Below are 16,432 nucleotides of genomic sequence, written 5' to 3' on the forward strand. Positions count from 1 at the left end.
GTGCTTGATGGAGCGTGTTGGAAGCAGCAGTCTTCCTGTTTATGCACAGCACTTGTGTTAATGTCTGTACACTGACCCTAGTGTATTTCAGTACTGCTATGGTGGGTGATTGGGGAGTTTAGACTACAGTCTTACTGAGACCTTGAGCATTCAACAGATCAAGGATATCTGAGCCAATTGTGAGGATTTCTTTCTTCTGAAGTGGATCACCTGCTAAAGGGAATCGTACTGCAACCCACCCATTTCATATACCTTGGAGGCAGACTGTGAGGTCTTTGACCACCCCCTGGTCTGGTTGGGAGCAAATTAGTGACCTATATGTTAATGTTGCTCTATCCCTTTACCCGATTTATGAGTCTTCCACTAACCATCTGCAGCTGGTTTCACCCAGACGCCAGTCGGATTGAAAATCTTTCTTTGCAAAAATAAGGCATTGCTCTTATGTAATCATGAACAGGAGGAAACATTTCAAGTTGCAAGCTACTAGCCAACCATTAAAAGTTACTTGCCTACTCTATTCTACACATACAACAGCACCCCATTTTTTACTCACCAAGAGTCAATTTTCACTAGCCAATGAACCTAAATGAAGTGTCATAAGCTTAAAAGAAACTGTATAAATTTGTCAGCGTTTGCCTTATGCACAATTATGGAATAGCGTTTGAAGTATATTCTGCACACTGTGGTTCTGTGATCATGAGTCAGAGAGGAGTTGTTTGAAGTGTTGCAGTATGTGTAGAAAATGCTTACTGTGTTATAAAATTAGGCAATCGTTTCACAGATTGGTCCGATGACTTGTGGTACATTGTAATATATTTAATCTGGCTCACGTGGGGTTGCAGTGCGTGGGAGACATTACATTTGTGACTGAGTCTTGATGTTCTAACCACAGGACATGATGTGATGGTGCACTATATGGTTGAATACAGTGGAGCGAATACGGAAGCACTAAATGTCTCCAGATCTCTCAGGATGCTGATTTGCAAAGAGTCAACAGTGGTGCCATTTTGTAAAAATCATAGGGGTTGCGGAAGTGGTCACAAATGTCCTTTGACCTCCAAAGACATCACAGTAGGCATCATCATGTGACCATGGCCTCTGATGTCGAGCCATTGTGCTTTTTTGAATCCTTTTTAAAACCATAGCCTCACACACTTAAATAAACATTGAATGATCAGACACAAGCAACACCCCTGGGGCGCGCAACCTAGAAAATGTTTCTTCATGGTAACGTCTGTCAGCACGAAAGGAATACATAGTAAACTCCAAGCAAATGTAAATAGGGAATGTAGGAAGAACTGCAAACTTTTGCTTCTAGGATATCCATCCCTACACCGCTGGGGCGATGCCTATCAGAAAGATACCGGTGTGAATGCGTTCTACAATGTGCTAAAAAGAAAGAAAATTGAAATTATTTATTTCAGTATATGTATATGGCATGCTGTGTGCCTAGCGCAGAGCTGGTCACTGTCACCGGAGGTGTAGTTAAATAGAAGCAAAATAAAGGATTCATTTACAAAACAAATCATCCGTTAATAAAAGATACTTCTTCAGGTCGCTGGATTCCCATATTGATTTATAATACAGCTGGAGGATTGTCACTAACACAACTAATGCAATTTTTAAAAAGTATTGAAGTCCTCTTCATCTATACCGATGAAATGTTTGTCTTCATCAAAGTATCGCACCTAATATAAGAGACTTTTGTAGGAAAGAGCAAGATGGAGCAGACCCCATCCTGATGATTAGTTTCTATCAGCCTTCTTCAGGACCAAGACTGGCAACATGCCTGGTATCATATTTTCAATGAATGTGTTTTCATTTAACCCCGAATGGCACGCATACATCGCCGCAGGAATCCGGATTGTCGGTGAAGGCATGTCCATGCCACCCTGGGTAAAGTGAAAGTGCCATAGAGGTGGAGATGATCATTACGGATTCCTCACTTAGGAGATGTATTCATTCATTGTAGTACTGAGCATTTACACCAACCATCCTAGAGACACCGGAGCAACACGAGGTTAGTGGGAACAGTTTTTAGAATGGACGCATTCTTCTTCTGTCCTGGATTGAAGTAAGATGCAAAGAATGCCCCCGATTTATGTCCTGATGAAAACAAAAAGAGGCCAATCAGCTCAAACCAGTGAACTTCACCTGATTATGTCAGATAACTGTCTTTTATGAGGTGTGACTCTTTAATAAAGACAATCCCTTCATGACTTCTTGTTTCTGTGACAATATTTCAGTTGTATTACATTATTCTATGAAGGCAACCAGTGATCTGTAAGAGTACTTTTTATAATAGATGGTTTGTAGATTCTGACTACTGGCTGCACAGAGTGACCACAGTGGGCACAGAACAGGTTATAAAAAATAAAAACGTAACTTTTTTTCTTTCTTTTTGATATATTATAGAACACATTTACACACGTCTCTATTTGCGAGGTGGGACGCCACTGGTTGAGGGATAGTTACTCCAATGGGAAAGGTCCATTCTTAACGCCCCATTTACGACATTCCCATTTCTTTTAAGTTTACTTGTGCTTTCTTTCACACAGACGCAAGCAACCAGCCAATACGTTATACAGAAGTCGAAGGCATAAATACTTTGAAAACATGTAATTCCTTTAAAAGATAGGTAGTCGAGACTGGCTAAATCAAACGGGTTGCAGAAAACAAAAGTGGGTCATCAAGGTTCTGGGCACCAACGCGCAGGTGGCAATTGCTGCCTAGCTGTCCCTAACGGACACCCATGGCAGAAAGTACATTTCCTTTAGAAACTCGTAGCCTGGTGATTTTTGTTTACCGCGGCTGAGAACTGGGAAGCGGGGATATGAAAACATGTCACTGCGCTGAAAGGAGCCTCGCTGTATGTTTAACTCATTTTAAACATCGGCACCACCTATAGACAGGAGCTGGATGTAGTAGTATGTATAAGTGTGTATAATAAGCTCGTTTTCCTTCATAAAAATGCAGGTGAGTTTATAATAAATTACTGAATAAGACAGTTGTCAGAATGATTATATAACGTGAAACAGATATTTCTGTTCAAATATCAAAGCAAATACTGCCAATTGTCTGATTTTTCAGTAAACGTTTTGTATAATTAAAGTTTTGCCGTTTCATCAGTTAAAATTAACATTTTCACCCTACATGGTTACACTTGGTTCACTCTTTTAAAGTGCCATTTTGATAACATTGGCCAAAGTATAATCACTGTTACTAGGAAATGCACATTTTTTACCACAGAATACGTGGGGTGACCCCTCCAGCCACGGGTTTACCTATAACCGTGCACCACTTCAGCAAATATTGCGTGAACCCAAACCACCATCTATAATTTTGGTGGTAAAACACAAAAAAAAAAAAATCGAGCAGACAAAAGTCGACCCGTTGGTGGTCGGGCAAAACCGCTCGGTACCCTACAGAAAGCCCCTATTCGCCTTTACTGAGCCGCGCACCTGGTGAGAAGCCGCAATCCTGGTCCCAAGGGCAATACATTGTGGATTGGTGAACAAAGATTATGTAACAGTAACACATTTCCAAACGTGCTTGTTTTAGAAACCCTTCGACTCCTGTAAACCAAACATAACGGGGAACTGACTAAATCCATAGTCTTTACATGACCAATCAACTAACTTTATTTTCATGGTCCTCCACAGTGGGCACAGTGTCCAGCTGCAATGGGTACAAAAACAGACATCTTAACTGTTGCACAACATGAAAGAAGAGCATGCGAAACACATACTTGCAATCCATCATTGGCTAGTGAGAGAGTACAAAATGCATTTCAAACTTGTATGGGCTGTGCGAAAGGTCCCATTGCTACCTACAGAAACTACCATCCTGTTATGCCCTAATTTGAAATCTCATGTCCTGCCATACCCTGAAAATCTACCAATGGAAGGTTTGTCGCATCAAACTTGGGGCTTGTCTCCGAGGACTCTGAAATACTTTTGAAGGTGAGCTGTGAGAAACCAAGTCGTGTCTCACCTACTGGTCCCCGGGGATCTCTCTCTCAGGTGGCCAGGGCACGGTCATCGCCTTTGGATCCAGACCCTGCGGGTGGACCAGTGTGGGAGCATGACCTGGGTGAGGGGTCTTTGGGGAGTGCGGGTGAGGCGACTGATGGCGAGATGCAGTATCCCCCCCTTTCCCGTACACATGACCCCTCCTATTTCATAGGATTTGCCGATGTCCCCTCCCCCCTTTTCCACAAACACACTGGGCCGAGGAAGAGGGTGACTGAGAGTAACAAGGGTAAGCCTAACACATCCCATTGGACATGTCCTGCTAATCGGGTCAGGCAACGTCAGGCACTTTACTTTAATCACATACATCTGATAGCTATTAGCTCTCCTCACACAAATAAAAGGCGAACATAGAGACACACTCTCAGCAAGGTGGAAGACGAGAAGCAGCAGAACTTCCGGGGCGAAGGCAAATCTACTGGAGCAGAGCGACGGATCGAGGGACGTGATCCAGGGGTGAAGGAACCCAGGATTTCCCTGCAGGAATTTGTTGCCTCCAAAGAATTTTAAGAGTTATGTGGAGAAGGCCAAATTCCAGACAAGAAGACTGCACTGTGTTTCAAAGGCGCCTGCGACCCTCTCGGGTGAAAGACAGAGTTGGGGAGGCAAGGCCAAGCCTGTGGTATTAACCTTGACTCGTGAATTAAAAAGGCAAAGACAAAGGAATGCACACAGCTGGTGAGTTGGCGAGCGACATGAAAGACCGGTGTGTGTTAAGGGAAGATTGAAGCTGCAAAAGTATATTGCATAATTGAAGTCTGCACACGTGTGAATGAGACACGAAGAAAGGCAGACCTGTGGTGAACTCTAAATTACTGATAACTGTGAAGCTAGTGATACAGAGTAGCGGAATGGTCCAGCAAAAGGAAGTAGCCCACTCGAAAGCCTCCGCGAAAGGTGAAATGTTTTATTGAAAGGCAACAAAGTGAATGAACTTTAAAGAGTGTGATGATCAAGATGGACCCCAGCAAAAGGGGAAGTAAAGAGTGAATATTGAACTCTTGTGCTTGAGATTGAACTCCATAGACCAAGAAACATTGGGGAAAATAACACAAGAGTGTGAGTTGAAGAGAAAGTCAAAGTGGTCCTATGGAGGCCTATAGTAAAAGCCTCGCACAATCGAAAGTATTCGACGTCAGGAAAAGGTCCGAGCCTGACTGAGGGAGACTAGAAGTGAAGTGTGATAAGTTAGGGGAAGGGACCCCCTAACGAAGGTGAATAAAGCTTGGGGAAGGGAACCCCTGCAAGTGTTGTGAGTGAGAGGTCTGAGCCCAATCGAGGGAGGCCTGCGTGAACATTTGGTTGAACTGTGAACCCTTTTGTTGAACTCTGAAATAACTTTTTTTAATGTTTCAAAAAATATTTGAACGTGGAAGCCCAGGCGGGCCTCAATCCACGTTTTGAACTGCTTTGTTTTGAGAACCTGAGCAGTGTGGGTCACTCTGCTGTCCAACCTGGGGAGGAGAGCTGACTGAGCCACTTCCTTTGGGAACACTACAGGCAATTAAGATTACAGGTTCATGCCTGTACTACACAGTAAAGTGGTAGCGATGGCTGAGCAGCCAGACTTATCTCAAGAGTTTAAGTGAGCAGTAGAACCAGTTACACAAAGTACCAACTAATACAGTGATTCAAATAGACACTTACTCAAGGTTTCTTGGAAAAAGAATATACATTTATTTACTCAGTCAGTTAGAAAACATTACACTAGCACCCGCAGATCAATATCGCACACTAATAAACCACAAAAATCCAAAGGATAAGTAAATTAATAAGTTTAGTTCCAAAATGAAGTAGGAGCAAAACGGCACTTAGGATACTTAATAAAGGAGGGAAAAGACAAGGTTATAAGAAGAGATAGCCCAAATACATTCGTAGGCAGAGCAAAGGGTTTCAGTTAAATACAACCAGCAATTCTTCTCAATAGGCCTTGGCCAAAATCAGTGGTTCAGAGTCTTTTGTATAGGTTAAGTCTTTGCCACGGATTTTTAAAGGATTTGGCTAGGCGAAAAGTTTGAATGTTAAGGGAAGGACAAGCCTTTGTAGCTGAGGAAAGTTTCACGCAATTTCTCGATCAAGAAGAGGTCTGGTGGTATATAGTGACCCAAATTTGGAGGCAATTTCTTTAGGCCCACCGGCTAGGTATGGGTGAGGACGCACTTGGGTTGGTGTTGAGGTTACATTTGTGCGTGTTCATTTACCTTTTTTGGCCCAACTTTCACGCTGTGTCCTGGGTGCATCGAACTCTCTCCCCATTAGCCCTGAATTACTTGATTGTTGGATGCCAAACAGCACAACTCTTCAGTGGCCTTCAGTGTTTCCCAATGGTTGGCAGTGTTTCCCTATGGGCTGCTTTATTTTCAAAAGTAGTAAAGTAGACCTCTGCCAAGCATGCTGTTGGAGCTGGAGGTATCGCTGAAATTTAACCTGGTCGCAATGATGTACATTTGTCCAGGAGTCCTGCTATCTTCCGTGACCTTGCAAGTCTCAGACCTTGTTAGTGTGTACAGTAAGGCACCCTCTGCAGATCCAGTAACAGAATGTATCCTCATTTAACCATTGCATTATTAACATTTTGTACTTTGAAAAATAACATTTTAATTGTGAACTGTTGTGCAGCAGAGTACTGTAACTTCCATAATTGTTTATATTTCTACAGCTGCTGTGTGAGGACTGCAGAATACTAATCAGCTTTGTCACATTTTAAATATACTAAATCGATGCCTGGGCACCAAGGCCTTAACGTTTCAGAAGTAAACCTTTGATAGTGGCAGCACGGGCAATGAAGGAGTCCCTCCCATTGTAGCATTTTATGGCATCCATGTAGGATTTGTTTTGCTTTTCTGGCTTCTTTTCTTCGCTGGCATTAACAGGCGAGTTGAGACCAAATGATAGCGTTGACCTGCCCACATGACTGAATATCTGCTAGCATGCATGTGAGGTATGAACCAAGGATTTATGGATAAAGGGAAAGTTGCATCCCTTGTGCTTCTCCCCCCATGCACAATCTTTGAGGGAGATCTAAAAGCAAGCACTGATGAGGTTCTGGTCTTTGCTAAATGGGAGAATACAGAAAGTCAACCTCAACCTAGACCCTTTATCAGTTCCAAAAGTCGCTCTGACCCCCGGCACCCCCAAACATTCATCTTTATCTCCTGACCACCTTAATCAGGGGTTGGGAGAGGGCATATCGAAAACTAAATGGCAGTAAACTGGCTTAAGTTTAGTGTCTTAAAAGCACAGAATTCCTAGACTTGCCCTAGATCATGCAACATCACCAAAGAAAAATCACATATGAAGTAAAAATCCACAAAATGTTGACCCACCCTCTCCCACCTTCCAATGATCCTATCAGCCACTTAACCATCAAAATTTGCGGGGCGTGGCTTGATGGCTACGTGAGAGGACGTTCCTTGGAGGAGCTCCCGATGATCCGATCCTGATCCTGGGAAGAAGTGATGGTTTTTGGCAGACTTTTGGGCCCACGGTGTAACCAAAGGCATATGAAAGTGGGGGGCACATGGTGAGTGCCCTGCCCACCAGCGAGACTGCATATCCACGGAACTAGACTCTGAAGAAGGTGGCGGTCGCGCAAAGGAAGGGGAGCACCCAAGATGGCCACCTGTGGACAAAGGGCCATAAATGGTCCGATGAGCTGAGGAAGTTGGTCGGAACGTGGGCAAGCCCAACCAGACAGACGGGTCGCATGCGCCTCCGGCAGAAGGCGAGAACATAAGGGCGAGCCCACACTGAAGAGACCCTGGATCGTGGTGGGCTAGCAGAGTGAACCCGGGTCCAGCGGAAGAGGCCGGCGAGCGAACCCCGCGAGGATACAGCTGGGCGCGTGGGCCCAACTGACGCAGCAGGATGTCCTCCAAGGTGGTGCGACCCCGGATCAAACAGCCCACGATGGAGACCTACGCTAGGTCGCCCTCGGGCGCGGAAGCGGGCAAGAGCAAAGAAACCCCTGCGGCGGCAACGGACCCACCGGGTACTATCCAGGAGGTGCTGGCAGCAATTGCCGACTTGAAGGTGGCCTGGGAGACGAAGCTGGGCCTGGCCATGAAAGAGCTGCAAGAGGGCCTAAACCTTAAGATAGGAGCGGTCCGAGAAGAGGTGAACCTGTTGCGCCAGGATGTGCGAACGATCGCGGAGCGCACTGGGGAACTGGAGAAGGAGTTGGCCCCGACTACGGAGGCGTGCAATACACACGCCAAGGAGCTTCATGCCCTCATGCAATGAGTTGGCAAATTGGAGGACAGAACAGAGCAGGCAGAGGGGCGCGCCAGGCGCAACAACATTCGCATAGTGGGGGTACCGGAGGGAATGGAAGGATCGAACCCCACGGATTTCGTTGAAACCATGCTTTTGCAGGAGATTACAGGCGGGGAGCTGACCCAGGGGTTTCTAGGGAAAGGCTGGAGTGGTCGGGAGGAAATGGAAGGGCACTGTTGTGGGGGCGGCGTACTCGGCGTATGCCAGAGGGGTTGTCACCTGGGTGGCGCCCCACGTGCCATTTCGGGTGCACATCATAAATTTGTATGCCCCCAATAACGACACGGCGGCTTACTTTAGGACCCTCTATGGTAAACTTGGCCCCCTGGCAGGGGGTACGGTAGTGTGGGGGGGGGGCTTTAACTGTTACGTTTAAGGTAGCTTTATAGCTTTAACTGTACCGTAGACCCCAAAATGGACAGGTCCAAGGACAGGGCAGGAAAAACGGCACCGGCGGCTAAAGCGCTGAGTACCTTACTGAAAGACCTAGGCCTAGAGGATGCGTGGAGAAGGCTACATCCCACGGATAGAAAGTACTCGCACTACACAGCGCCACATGATTTGTACACAAGGTTAAACTACGTGTTTGTAACAGCTGAGATAGTGAGAGATATAGAAGGAGCGGAATACAAGGCCCGAGTGCTGTCAGACCACTCGCCCTTGGTGGTAGACTGGAGACACCAGCCCCCACGACCGCGGATCCCTACATGGAGACTTAGGACCGAGGCTCTGCAGGATGAGGGGTTTCGGGAGGGCCTGAGGGATGCCATTGTAGAATACTTTGATACAAATACGGGAAGCGTAAGCTCTGTGGGCACACTGTGGGAAGCGTTTAAGGTGGTGGTGCGTGGGGTAGCTATTTCCCAAGCTAGGGGGCTACAGGAGGGGGTCGAAAGGGAGCTCCGGGAGGCGGAAAGGGAGCTAGAGGAGCTCACGCGTTGCGAGAGCACCGCTTATGATAACAGAACCCAAGTAGAGGAGCTACAGTTGTCCTGCAGCGCACTCTGGGACAGACTGTGCAGACTCAGCTACAGGAAATATACAGAGAGGATACATGCAGGGGGCGACAAGCCGGGCAGACTGCTGGCTTGGCTGTATAAGAGTGAGACCCCCCGCTCGGTGATTAGTGAGATTCAGGGCGAGGGAGGTTGCATATGCAACACCCAGAAAGAGGTAAATGTGGAATTCCTTAAGTTTTACAGACACCTGTATGAGGACACGGGAGAGGATATGGGTCAAGACATACTGGACACATTGGGGGACATTGAGCTGCCCACCTTAGATGATCTAGAAGTTAGACGCACCCGTCACCTCGGACGAGCTGGAGGTAGTGATTCGGAACTTGCCCACTTGCAAGGCGCCGGGTTCGGATGGGCTGCCCAGCGAGTTCTACAAAACATACCAGCAAGAGTTGCTTCTGCCACTGCTTGCTACTTTCAACGAGGCCTATGAGCAGGGAGAACTCCCATTGTCCCTCCGTGAGGCTGTAATCATCCCACTCCTGAAACCAGGCAAACCGGCCGTGGAGCGCGGGTCTTACAGACCGTTGTCCATGCTTAACCAGGACAGCAAAATACTCACTGCGGTGCTGGCTAATAGACTGAAGAGGGTGATTAAGAAACTGATACACCCAGATCAGACGGGATATGTTCCAGGTCGGAACATCACCGATAACCACAGGAGGCTACACCATGTCATAGACCAAACTGAGGAAGACACGGGCGAGCTGGCTATAGTGTCGTTAGACGCGGTCAAGGCCTTCGACTCGGTACGATGGCCCTGGCTGAAAGCGGTCCTGAAGGGATACGGAGTAGGACCTGGATACCTCAGATGGGTCCAGTTGTTTTACAGCACCCCGATGGCGAGGGTCAAAACAGGGTCCATAGTCTCAGATTCCTGGCAACTAGGCAGGGGGACCAGACAGGGATGCCCCTGGTCACCCATGCTATATATAATGGCATTGGAGCCGCTGGCAATATGCCTGCGACAACAATATGGGGAGGTGGGCATAAACACTGCCAGTGGAGAGCATCTGATATCATTATATGCGGATGATATGCTCCTTTATTTGCGCTACCCAGAGGAAAACCTACAGTACGTGCTAGAGGTAATAGAACGGTATGCTATCCTCTCGGGAATATCGGTGAACCCTGGAAAGTCCAGTCTGTTCCCCTTGGGCAGATATAGGAATGTCCCGGTGCAGAGGCTGCCTGTCCTGCCGATACCATGGCAGCCCGTGACATTTAGGTATTTGGGAATAAATATTTACCACAAGGTCGAGGCAGAACACAAGCACAACACGCAAAAGGCGATAGAGGGGATCAAGAACAGCATGGTATTCTGGTCCAGATTGCCCCTGACCATGATGGGGAGGGCAGCCTTACTCAAGATGGTGGTCCTGCCTAGACTTTTGCACTTCTTCGTAAACGTCCCGTTTCTGATACCCAGGAGCCTATTCGCGAAACTTCACAGCGTGTGTAGGGGTTTCGTGTGGGGCAGCTCTAGGAATAGGGTGGCTCTGTGGAAGCTCCAGAACCCGTGTGACAGGGGGGGATAGGCCTGCCTAATTTCGAACTCTATTACCTGGCGGGGCAGCTGCAGTACGTGGCCAGGTGGCTCTCGGCTGAAGACTCGGTGGAAGCCAGGCTCCTGCGTGGAGATACAGCACCATACTTTCTGATGGAAGTGGTGTGGTTGGGCAGAGACAAACTGGTGGGCAAGGGGCGGCTACTGAGGCTGGGCTGGGAGATCTGGCATAGGACATGGAAGATTGGGGGGGACTCGGAGCCATACTCCCAGCAGGCCCCTTTGGCGGCGCTGTGCGGGAGCGACCCCCAACTACTTCAATCGGTCCGCAGATACTAGGAACAGGTAGGCCTAGCCACCCTCGGGGACATATGGCAGGAAGGGGAGGCAGTGGACTTTCTGAGGTTGCAGGAAGAGACGGGAGTACATGGTGGCCAATATATAACATACAATATGGCTTGTGAAAAAGACTAGAGAAAGATGGCCTGAGACAGTGCTAGCGGAAGACCTAGACGCCTCCCTGGAAACCATGTATGATGTATCGGAGGGCGGGCACGAAATATCGAGGATATATGAGCTCCTGCGAGTAAGGGCAGGGAAGGAGTTGCTCCAATTGAGACAAGATTGGGAGGAGGAGGTGGGAGGACCCATGATGGATGGGCAGTGGGAACGGGCTCAGAGGTACCACAAAAAGGTGCCCGGAACGCGAGATTCCAATAGCTTCAACTGTATGTTACCCACAGGGCTTATTTAACCCCCGGGAAGATTGCAAAGTTTGGGGGATTAGCTTTGCAGCAATGCCCCAGGTGTGGGGAGGTGAATGCGGGATTGCTACATATGTTCTGGGCTTGCCAGGAGGTGCATAGATTTTGGGACGAGGTCAAGACGAAACTGGCCGGCGGGGGGTTGGTGCTGGATGTGGAATCGGCCTGGTCATGCATGCTTGGGCTTTTCCCCAGACCCCGGCATTTGAAACACATAAGCAAGATAAATGACCTTGTCAAACATAGGATTGCCATGGGCTGGAAGGCGCCCACAGACCTAGGGTGGAGTTATGGTGGACAGACCTCTTGAGGTGGGCGGAAGCTGAATCCGTAATCTGGTTTGAAGCGGTCACTAGGGGGGGCGAGGAGGAGGTAGGGCCCTTGCTGGCCTGGCGGCAATTGGTGGCCTCGTTGGCAAACCCTCACCAGGGTGACAACGAAACAGAGGACCCGGATGATGGCTGCCTAAGTATTGTGCCACCCAATGATGTTCCCGTAAACGACATGTGAGAACCGGCTCTAGTTTAAGGGGGGAGGGGGGAGTTGGGGAGTTTGAAAATGTGTTGGAATATGATGCTTTCTATGTTTTGAAACAGTTGTAGTGTGTTTGTTTGATTTTATAAAATAAAATAAAAATGTAAAAATAAAAAAAAACATCCAAATTCGCAGGAAGCGCACCATCAGGTAGACAGACTAACTTCCCTCAGTCCTCCTGAACAGAACAAAAGACTACATCACTTTAAAGAGCCCTAAAAGCTGGAATTTCTCTTCTGGGGAACTACTTCATAAAGAAGGGCAAATCCCATGTTTGGGCATTCCAGTACTTGTGCAGCATGTACAGTATACATCCCCTCATTTAACAGGGTGATGCATATTAATTCAAACAAATAACCTAACACACTTTAAATATGTTCATGGTAGGCTAAAAAGATCTAGGACATGTAAGTTGTGTTCCCTCAGTGGACTGCCCAAAGAATACCTAGTTCCGTCTGGCAAAAATGGATGGCGCAATATATTACTCCTCCAGGGACTTCTATTTCACGAGCCTATGCGATATGGACTCCATGAGGATAACAGCCATAGAAACGCAGGATCTCCAAACGCATCAACAATGTGCTTCCATATTGTTCCAGCAAACTCCCTTGTCACGTGATTTCCCAAGAGTGCTCGCAAACTTTCCTCATGCTTTTCAGCCCGTGACCTTCTGCCTGCAACCCTCCCTACCTGTTGCTGTCACGCCTTGCTCCTGCGAGTCTTCATTTGCATGCTCAGCTTTCGTCCATAACCTTGCATGTCCTGGGTCATAATGTCCTCTCCTGTACATAAAAAGGGCCCTACTGCCAACCGCCCACCCCCAAATCAACCCCCCCCTCCCATTATCCCCTTCCCTTCCTTAAGGCCACACCTGTTTTATATACATACAATAGTATTCCAGGTAGCCAAGCATCCCTGAATTAGAAGAGAGTTTTGATACTGCAGGGCTCCCACAGGTAACACGTAGAATTACAGATGACCTTTTCACCTGTCATGTCTTTGGGTGTTCCATGATAATAATAATAAAGTAGCTGCAATGTTGCCCTCTGTTTTCATTATCAAACGAAATCCTTCTTGAGTCTTCATGATCTGTTTTATAGGCGATGTTGAAAATGCTGTAGTCTATCAAGATTTCTCTTTTAAAAACACAAATGTTTTCATCCTCTAGGGATGGGTCGTGGAAAAGGTCTGCCAATTGAGAGCAATGCTGTCATCCCTGTCGCATGAAAGCCTTGTAACATCTGACTCATTGCACATCTTCTAAATATAATCTGATCTGTCTGATGTCTATAAAAAAAAAAACAGATGAGAGCCAGAGGAGACAGCCATAGAGGAGCCAGGGAATCGGAAGGATTTCTCCAGTCGATCTTGTGAGGCATAGACTGGCACGATTTGTCTGGAGTGTGGAAGGAACCCTGCGATCCTGTGGTCGCCTTGCTCCGACTTCCGCACTGCATGCAGTTGGCCAGAACAGAAGCCAAGTCGGACCCGAAGTTGCAGCAGCAAACTGGTTAGTCGAATGTCGATTTTTACATCAGTCCTGTGGACATGTGCTTCATTAAACCTTGACTTGGAAAAGTAATGTATATGATTAGGTCTCAGGCTGCCAAGAGTGTTGAGGCCTTTTCTGAGCAAACCTCAAACACCTAGACTTTGGGTGCATAAATCGGGGAGAACAGAAGCTTCTGTGTATGTTTCACTGAAACCTAATATTTAAATCTGTGATTTTGGCTTCATGAGCAACTCTGGCCCCAAAAAGGGATACGATCGACACAAATGGATACGTATGACCTTGGTCTGGAAGCAAGCAGGTTCATTGAGGATCTTAACTTGTATGAAGCCTCCAAAGATGGGTTGTTCCGGGTGGACAAGGGGTTTGGAAACAATCCCGAGTTTGAAGAGACGAGGAAGGTGTTTGCTGCCAAGATGGCCAGGATTCACCTGCAAAAACAACAGGAACAGCAAGAGGATCCGACATTGCTCTGCTCTGGCCCCCTCAATGGAGGTGTGGGTGTTGGGAGTCAGCAACAATATCTTCTGCGAGGAACGACGGGGAGCAGCTTGCTGTCTCCTGTGGAAAGTGCTGCCAAACCTCCACTGGGTTCATCAGCCACACCTTTAGGGGGTTCAGGGAATGTTTTCAGTAGCACCCAACCCACGTTTTCAAACCATGCGCCACAAGATGCACAGCGGCACAAAGTGACTCATGATGGCAGAAGAGCCAGCTCTGAAACAGGCTCATCAGGCTCTGGGTATGCTTCCTCAGGATTAGGGCAGATGAGCCCTAGAAGTTCACAGCCATTGTTTCCATCTCATGGGAACCATTACGAAACCGAGTCCATCGTACCTGGTTGGGGAGGAGGCCGTGAATCACGGCCTAGAAAATTAAGTTTACAGTCAAACCACATTAACAGCAATTCGCTGTTGAGGAGCCCCGTGAAAAACCATGCTGATTACCCATATCAACAGCTGCCAAAAATCGGCAAGTCTATGGACAGTGGCTCTGGAAATCAGAACAATGCAAGCGAAACTCAAAACTGGAACAAAAATCATGAGCAGAAAGCTTCAGGGCAGAGATCGTCCTCCTTCTCACACAGATTATCTCCTTTATCCTCGTCTGTCAGTTTTAGTGATGAGGTACCAATAGGGTCAACACAGCAGAGATCTTCATCCTTCTCCGCCCCATCAGCATTGTCTGGCCAGAGTTTTCCCAGGCAGCCACAGCAACTAAGGACACACTCGGAAAATGGGAGCGAGCTTTCTGATGTATCCCACAAAATCGACAAAGAACACTCTTCTCTGTTTCAGGGTAACCCAACATCGTTCATCTCCAGTTCTGTTCCTGCCCCTTTGTCCCCTAGCGCAGAGACTCAGCCATGCAACACATTTAACCCATCACCGAGCAGTGTCTTGAAAGACCATGGCCACCAGCTGGAGACATCTGGCACTGACCCTGTGCTGCATGCTGACCGCAGCGCTCGTGGCGTTCCTGTCCGTGGGCAGATGGCGGTGAATGCCCGCTCCTCGCTTCCGCACAAAGTGAACAGTCTAACGTCAGATTTTGGCCAAAGCAGTCCCAACCAAGAAAACCTCACCACTACTAAAGTCAAATTGCCCTTTCAAAACCTTGCTCCGCAGCACGAACCAGGGCCATCCACAGCTGAAATCAAATTGGAAGCCCTCACCAAGCGACTAGAGCAGGAGATGGATGTTCAGCCCAGTGCCGATTACTTTGGTAAGTGTAAATATTCCCATTTGTTTTGCCCCATTTCCCCGTTAAATATGTGCAAATGCTTAATAGAGAACGGTTCATATTATGTGCCTAAGATCTGTTTTTGTTTCTTTGTGTCAAACCACAGAATGGCCATGTGCAGGTATTATTTTTAAGAGTGCCTAGCGTATTATGTGGATAAGTGTTTATACTTAATTTTGCCTTCTACGTCTGTATCTGCTTTGCTCGCTGATAGTGCTGAATTAAGGTTCCAAGTGCCCTCTGATGGAAACGTGGTTCAGTGTGGGCTTACTGAAACGTGAAATGCTAGGTGTTCAACCACACCCAAAGGTATCAGCCAGTTTCCCCTTTTTGTCCCCATTAGGTTATTTTTCCCAAACTGGAATTTCTTCATTTTTTGGAGTATTGCTGGGTTGCCAACTGTAGCTCATGTCCTCTAAAGTATTTCATTGAGCCCTGGGTCCTTTGCCAACATAGTGCTGCATGTTGAGACTTGCAGTTTAATTCCATTATTGGTATGGGCCCGCATGCACAGCGCCGTTGTCCAAAAAGCCAAGAGTTGTTGATTGGGCTCATGATGACATGGCTGCAGTTGGGACTATTGCTCAGTATACAGCCCGGCCATGCATTTACCAGGCTTCGCATTCAGCACCATACTCCCAACCTAGAATTCCCAAATTATAGAAAGTGCAAAGAAACTCTCATAAAGTTGGGCAGTTTGAACCATATTTGTAGATCTCTGAACGGTTGCCAGTGAATTGGAGCATTATGTATAAGCGGTCACCTTTGTTTGCCAAGGGGTGTTAGGCGTGTGCATTGAAGGCAGGCGGTCTTGCTTGTTTAAGTTTTGGCCCATGTATGCAGTGTTCATTTAGCTGTGGTTTAGATCAAGATATGTCAACTATACCTTCACTTTAAATCTAACCTATCCATGTGGACGCATGCAAAGTGCCTTGTATTGGTCCCAAAAAATGAACACCGCACAATAGCTAAGCCTTCGAGACCTCAGTAGGCCCTCCTTCAGATTTAAAATGTAAACAGCTGGAACTTGGGGGGGGGGCAAGAGTGGT

The 16,432-nt window shown here is 47.2% G+C and overlaps 1 protein-coding gene across 5 annotated transcripts in view; it reads left to right on the plus strand.

The window, feature by feature from the left end:
• Positions 1–16,432, plus strand: part of LIMD1 (LIM domain containing 1) — a 681,428-nt gene that overhangs the window by 159,991 nt on the left and 505,005 nt on the right. The window contains exon 3 of one of the 5 annotated variants that reach the window (XM_069613346.1): positions 13,299–15,365. The exons of 3 other annotated variants lie outside the window; for them this stretch is intronic. In XM_069613346.1, coding sequence (XP_069469447.1) covers positions 13,907–15,365 — 1,459 coding nt within the window. In that variant the 5' untranslated portion in view covers positions 13,299–13,906. The remainder of the gene's footprint in view (positions 1–13,298; positions 15,366–16,432) is intronic. One more of the 5 variants, XM_069613347.1, reaches the window with a different exon arrangement.

This window comes from Ambystoma mexicanum, chromosome 5p, assembly GCF_040938575.1.
Source record: "Ambystoma mexicanum isolate Mex_15411 chromosome 5p, UKY_AmexF1_1, whole genome shotgun sequence".
Taxonomy (NCBI): domain Eukaryota; kingdom Metazoa; phylum Chordata; class Amphibia; order Caudata; family Ambystomatidae; genus Ambystoma; species Ambystoma mexicanum.